The 7,080-nt window shown below is 38.5% G+C and overlaps 1 protein-coding gene across 5 annotated transcripts in view; it reads right to left on the reverse strand.

Annotated features, from left to right (window-relative positions):
• golga1 (golgin A1) overlaps positions 1 to 4,381 on the reverse strand; it is a 24,339-nt gene extending 19,958 nt beyond the window's left edge. For 4 of the 5 annotated variants that reach the window (XM_054610611.1, XM_054610613.1, XM_054610610.1 and 1 more), the window contains exons 1-2: positions 4,168 to 4,381; positions 3,049 to 3,350 (exon numbers count right to left, since the gene is read on the reverse strand). In XM_054610611.1, the coding sequence (XP_054466586.1) occupies positions 3,049 to 3,177 (129 nt within the window). In that variant the 5' untranslated portion in view covers positions 3,178 to 3,350; positions 4,168 to 4,381. The remainder of the gene's footprint in view (positions 1 to 3,048; positions 3,351 to 4,167) is intronic. The other variant, XM_054610609.1, reaches the window with a different exon arrangement.
• Positions 4,382 to 7,080: the final 2,699 nt, after the last annotated feature.

Genomic DNA, 7,080 nt, shown 5'->3' on the forward strand with positions numbered 1-7,080 from the left:
GCGGTATGTGTGGAGAAAACCAGGCACTGCTCATCACCTGCCCAATACAATCCCAACAGTGAAACATGGTGGTGGCAGCATCATGCTATGGGGGTGTTTTTCAGCTGCAGGGACAGGACGACTGGTTGCAATTGAAGGAAAGATGAATGCGGCCAAGTACAGAGATATCCTGGAAGAAAACCTCCTCCAGAGTGCTCAGGACCTCAGACTGGGCCGAAGGTTCACCTTCCAACAAGACAATGACCCGAAGCACACAGCTAAAATAACAAAGGAGTGGCTTCGGAACAAGTCTGTGACCATTCTTGACTGGCCCAGCCAGAGCCCTGACCTAAACCCAATTGAGCATCTCTGGAGAGACCTGAAAATGGCTGTCCACCAACGTTCACCATCCAACCTGACAGAACTGGAGAGGATCTGCAAGGAAGAATGGCAGAGGATCCCCAAATCCAGGTGTGAGAAACTTGTTGCATCATTCCCAAGAAGACTCATGGCTGTACTAGCTCAAAAGGGTGCTTCTACTCAATACTGAGCAAAGGGTCTGAATACTTATGACCATGTGATATTTCAGTTTTTCTTTTTTAATAAATTTGCAAAAATTTCTACATTTCTGGTTTTTTCTGTCAAGATGGGTTGCTGAGTGTACATTAATGCGAAAAAAAATGAACTTTTTCGATTTTAGCAAATGGCTGCAATGAAACAAAGAGTGAAAAATTTAAAGGGGTCTGAATACTTTCCGTACCCACTGTATATCCTTTAAAGTTGCTCTTTCACAGTAAGAAATCATCAAGTGTGTTCAAAGCATTTCAGTAACTTGTAATTTTCAGTGCAGGTAGCATCGCTGTATTAACTGGCTGGTTTCTGATCTAGTGACTAGTCAAGATTTTCTATTCTTACCCTAACCCTCACGTCATCATGCCTAATCCTAGCCAACCCAACCAACGAAGAGACGTTCTAGCTAATCAGAGGCACAGTAGAACAGCTAAGGGCTTCACCATCCTTGAATTACGACTGTTGCTATTGTGCTTTTTGCAACCAGTGAACGTAACGTACCATATTTGGAATACAGAGGAGAGGCGTAGAGATGCGGTATGCCGTTCTGTTAGCTGCAGCGAACTGTCAATCACAGTAAAACCGCCCTAAAGCATACACTGCTTTATGGTCTGTTTGACTCTAAATGGACCATAATTTACTAAATGAACATCCTGCTGTATTGAAGAAGACTTGAAACTAGAGATTGAGACCATAAACTCATGTTTACAATGTTTACTGAGGGAATAAATCAAGAGAGAAGTAGAGTCATTTTCTCAGAGACTTCTATATCTTGTAAATTTCCCCGCTGCGGGACTAATAAAGGATTATCTTATCTTATCTTATACAATCAGTCTTATTTTTGCAACTCAGTAGAGAGAATGCAAGTGTAAAACCTCTTCCACATTGGCTTCACTTGTCAAAAAAACATAAGTGAGATTAAAATGAATATGAAATGTTCCTGAATGTGGTGCATGTGTTACAGTGAAAATCACTAGCAGTGCCTGAAAGGTTATCCAAGTTATTTACCAGGAACTGAGTGAAAACGGATTTTTTTGTAACAGGAACTCAATGTTAGTTGGCAGTATTGCTACTCAGTGACTTCACTCAATAATTTAGCAGAGTGCAACTGAGACGCCACTACAGTCTCAGGAGTCCGGCTTCTCTGTCAGTGATCGCACTACCCAGCTCCAAAGAAAAGAGCTTTACATTTCTCTTGATAACCAAACGCGAACAGATCAACAAAACCATAAAATATCACTGCATGCACTGCATCCACTGAAACTGGTCAAATGCGCAGCTCAGGAACCACAAGAAGCAAACAGATTAAGTGAGCCATGAGTCAATAGAAATGAATCAACAAGGCTTCATGTCAGACTGGTTGTTCTGGAGACTGAGTGACACAGTATCCTGCCTACATACATTCAATATAACACAATGTCAGTCACACCCAAGCCCTGTTACCTAGAACTGCCTGACTGGTGACGTCTTCAAAAGCAAGCCACGGTTCCTCTCATGGCACTGACCTCAAGTTCCTGCACTTTTCTGTGATTTTCCATAACTAATTCAGAGTAAAAAAATGACATGAGAGAAAATTCATCCTTGATCACTATTGTTTTTCACTATTGTTTTTCCATCTATTTTCCATAATGGCTGGACTAAAAGTGGAATGAAATCAATGTGTGAACAGTGAAGTTGAAAAATAAAACCCTACTACTTTCTCATTCTCTGACCCGTTCAGAAAATACTGTGATGTTCAATGACTTCCTCAAGAGAATTTATTTAATTCGCAATCTTTCTTTTTTCACCATGAGTACTGGAAAATGGCACTGTAAAAAAAAAAAAGCTTTCAGGCTTTTATATGGATTTTTGATTATATTTTATAATCAATTAATCAAATGAGTTATCTTTTTTCCCCATAGATGAATAAACATTCCACTCCAGTAACTGGATTAACAACAGCTTGATTTGTCTTCATGATAGCCAAGAAACTCCTCCAATGGCATTTCAATTGTTCTCAAGTCAAGAAAAAGTATAACCACTACTTACTTACTTACAGATTAATATTTAATAGTTCGTAACTCAACTACAGTACCAGTCAAAAGTTTGGACACACCTTCTCAATCAACTACTTTGAAGAATCTAAAATATAAAACATATTCTGGTTTGTTGAGCATTTGTTTGTTTACCACAAAATTCCATATGTGTTCCTTCACAGTTTAGATGTCTTCAATATTAATCTACAATGTAGAAATAAAATAAAGAAAAACCATTGATCTTCAACAAGACTTTTATCGATTTTCATTTCTCGATTCCTAAAAGTTGTCCCTATTTCCCACTGTGGGTTGGACCACAAAGATGTGACAATTTAGACACCGAGGTTTTAGACTGTATAGTAAAACAAAACCAATAAACTAATGCAAACAATGGTTAATTATGCACCAAACCATCTGGATAACCCAATGCAAACATTTTGAAACATTAAGCTAGTGACTGGTGATGATTACACAATGTACTTACAAAGTCATCCCCCGAGTCTGCCCCCATCGACGTGATGGATTCCTTGCTGATGGTGCGCGGTATACGAACACCAGTCCGAGGTGCAGTGGCCGCCTCCTCTGCGATCTTCTTCTTCAACTTGGCAAACATGTCTCTCCTTTCAGTGTGTCTTTCTGAGTGCAATTTGCAGTTTCTGTAGACTTAAGTGACTTCCAACGATGCATACAGTTTATGGCTTCTTGTTCTGAGGTTTGAAACAGAGCTGCGTCCTTATGCAGTACCACTCAAAACAAGTTTGTACTGGTAACTCCATCCTGCTACTGCTGGAAAAAAGGAACAGAGACAGTTATCAAAATGCCAAGATGGATAAAAGTGGCTTCTTGTCTGCAACAGTCACATTGTTGTGGAGAGCAAAAACAAACAAGATCAAGATATTTTTGGCATCCATTATTATCATCTTATAACAGACAGGCTATTCTGGCATCTTAATAAGAGACAAATGCTAGAACATTTTAATTGTGATTGTTCAGTCTGTCTACTCTATAGGCCGCTCACGCAAAGAACCTGGCATTAAGTCAGAAGTCTTTTTCTAAAATAAATTACACTTCACTGGGAAAACAGTCTGTGTATGTCAAACTGATATGTCACTGTGGCTTGGGAGACTAAATGTTTCTCCCAGTTGTCCAATATTTTGCTGATAATTGTATTACTCAAAGCAGATGTCTGTATGAAGGTCTTAGGTAATGCAAACTTAACAAACCTCAATATGTATAAGTTGAGTATGTGCTTGGTATCATGGAATAACAATGCAATTCATCAAAAATGTTTGCATTGGAGAGATTCTGAGTTTGTAACTAAATGAGTTTCCGTGGCTGAACTACACACACCACCAAATCAGGCTATTGCTTATGTGTGGATGAGTAAGATCACACATAGCTGCAAAGTAGAAGCTCTGTCTGTTGTCTCTCCTCAGTGATCCTCCCATTGGGAAATGTACTATTGCACTGTGGGACTATGTTTTGACAGACAGATAGCCAGCTAGCTCTTTCTAGCCATAACAATGAGAGTTAACGTTACCACCACAGGGCGATGCTAGCTGACGTTAGCTTGCTCGTTGACTGAAGTCCGCCTTTCTCTTACCATATTAACTTCGGCAAAGTATCAGTCCGTGGCGTTTTTCAAAATGCTCAATGTCTGCACGTTTCTGTGTACACTCAATGAAGAGCTATCGTTGTGGCGGCGGATATGAACTCGCTCTTAACAAATCCCGTCTCGTTTGACAAGCTAGCTTGCTGCTGCTAGTTGATCAGCTACACGTAATCACCCAACACAGATGACTGATGACGTCAGGCGCAGCGACTCTGTTCATTGGGCAGATTGGGAGAACGTAGCCAACATGCAATAGCGCAACAGTAATAGCAAGTTTCAGGCACGCAGATGCGTGGACACTATCTACGTCACCTTTGAGCTGCTTTTTGAACAAATATGAACTGCCAGAGAAAATGCCCCATGCTGGAGGTTTCCCTCCCTAAAGTAACTGTACTCGGAGTGTCCTTAGAAACCTGATAATTCTCAGATAGTGGCAGTGTGACAAACTCTATTTCACTCTGTGTACTGAAAGGAGAAACTATATGTGTATTTTCTGTTGAAACGACGTCACTGGTTCCTATAGAGATTACTCCCTAGTTGGTGCATGTTTCTGTCACCATTGTAGTGTCATTTGAACTGCCATGTGATAAAACTGCACAAACCAAAGCTTGTGCAAAAAACAAATGCTCTCATGTAGGCTTATTGAAAAGTCTTAGGTGAACAGTTTATGCTGATGATGAAATAGAGTTAAAAGCGGAGGGGAATGGTACATCTTTACCAGAAACCTGTGAATATTCTGCTATACTCCACAGTGAGATAAAAATGCATATGAGAAAAAAGCATGATTAATTATGTTAAAATAGAAAGATTGACTTAAATAAAATGTCTGGGAGTGATAATACATATTCACTTGTGCTGGAAACCACATGTAAATCAAGGTACTGCTCCTGTGTTACTTACTGTGTGGAAGTATTGGGAAACATATGCAAAACAAATACAATATTTATATTCAAAAGAGTGAACCAAAAAACTCACTGTTTATTAAATGAATGCCTAAAAAGATTTGTCAGACCTCAAAACGGCTTAATGTATAAAGTAAAGCAAAAGACTTAATGGAACAGCAGAAGTGAGGAATTGAAAACATGCAGTGCACTAGAGTGCTCTTTGTGAGTTAAAAAAAGGTTGAAAAGAATTGATTAAAAAAAAGTTCTATGTTAAGAGTAAAAGGTGTTGAATACAACCTATTGAAAATTGTAATTAGTGCCTACTGGGGCCTAAGTCATTTCAAGACTATACAGGGGACTCCAGGAGAATAAAATAAACAAGTTGCACCTGCATAAAACAAAAATGGGGAAAGTAAAATAATTATAACTATAGCTTTTGTTGCATTCCAGAAGAAGTCTGGACAAAATTTTGTGATTTTCGATGGACGATATCAAGCTCAACCTTATAGAAGCTATAAGATATTTTATATCCTCCTGCTCCCAAGAAGCCAATCACTACCACATGGGTTAGGCCTCTTTGGCGCACAATTTACACAGGATAAGTGAGGATATTGGGGACAAAAATTCCTTTTAATTGGGACAAACTCTATTTTGGGCTTCTACATTCAACATTCACAAATATCAAAACAAGAAAACTCATTCGGAATATTGAGTGTAGCTACTAGAAAAAGTGATTACAAGGGCTTAGGCAAGACAGCTGATTTAAAAGGTATGATATAATTTATAAAATCTTTGAAATGAAAAGATTCACTTTCTCCATGAGGCTTCAGAAATGAATTATTTGGTTGTTTTTTTAAGCTCAAATGAAAAGCTCTCCATGGTCTCTTTTGTTCTCTATAAATCTATTATAAAAAGCTGAGAAGACGGATCATTCTGTTAAAGTAAATACAGATGACTGTGTGAACTGCTGCCTTATTGTCTTAACTATTGATTGCAGACCAGCTGCACCGGCCCTTCAATGATCTGATAACCAATCTTTGTGTTTTTTTTGTTATAACCATTATTATCTGTCTGTGCTCTAACGGAATAATAACATGCTTCATCTGTACTCCTGTGTTACAATAAAGATGGCCCCTAAACAACCTTCTGGATAGCCTGACGACCCCTGTGTTAGAAAAGCCCCTTAGAGGCTGCAGACACCGCTTACCAAGCAACACCAACACTTTAGAGCATGTTACATTCATCATGATACTGCTGTAGCTCAACAGGTGCTCCTGTGTGGTCACTAATGAAAGTCATAATGAGTTTTATCATGTGGCCCGGGGCATTATGTTTTCAGGTTGTCTGTCCGAATCATTCCTGTGAAAACAATCTCTCAGAAATCTGGAGGGAAAATCTTCAAATTTGGCACAAATGTCCATTTGGTGTCAAGGATGAACTGAATTTTTGTGGTTAAAGGTCCCTGTTACGTCAAAAGTTTTTGGACCATAACTCATAGATAAAAACTGCAATTTGACTGTTTGGCGGAGGCATACCAACTGCAAGTTTGTAGTTCTAATAATCTAATCATGAGACAAGTTAGCTGTGATAGTCGTATTGTTTGTCCTGCTCACGTGTGAATGAAGATATTAATTTCCTCAACAAAACAGACAATAACTATCTTGTAGGCAAATCATCTAATTTAAACACACAGTAGACATGATCTCATAACAATACCATCAAATTCTTTTCATTGTTTTTATGCTTGAATGGGCTGAAGTTTGAAGATAATGTTATTTACCACAAATATAAGTTATTGCTTATGATGAAGCATGGGGTTGTTTTTGCCCTGTCAACCAGGTAATGATGTTTAACTTTATACAATTTTCTTTATTTAAAAACAGTATGGTGACACACACAAAAAGAATAATGATCATAAAAGAACTGATTCTATATCGGGAAATAACAGCAAAGGTACCACAGGCTTAACAATACAGATATTTTTAACAAATGGATACTGTCAAATTTTACACATCACCTC

The sequence above is a fragment of the Anoplopoma fimbria genome, chromosome 13, assembly GCF_027596085.1.
Source record: "Anoplopoma fimbria isolate UVic2021 breed Golden Eagle Sablefish chromosome 13, Afim_UVic_2022, whole genome shotgun sequence".
Lineage (NCBI taxonomy): Eukaryota > Metazoa > Chordata > Actinopteri > Perciformes > Anoplopomatidae > Anoplopoma > Anoplopoma fimbria.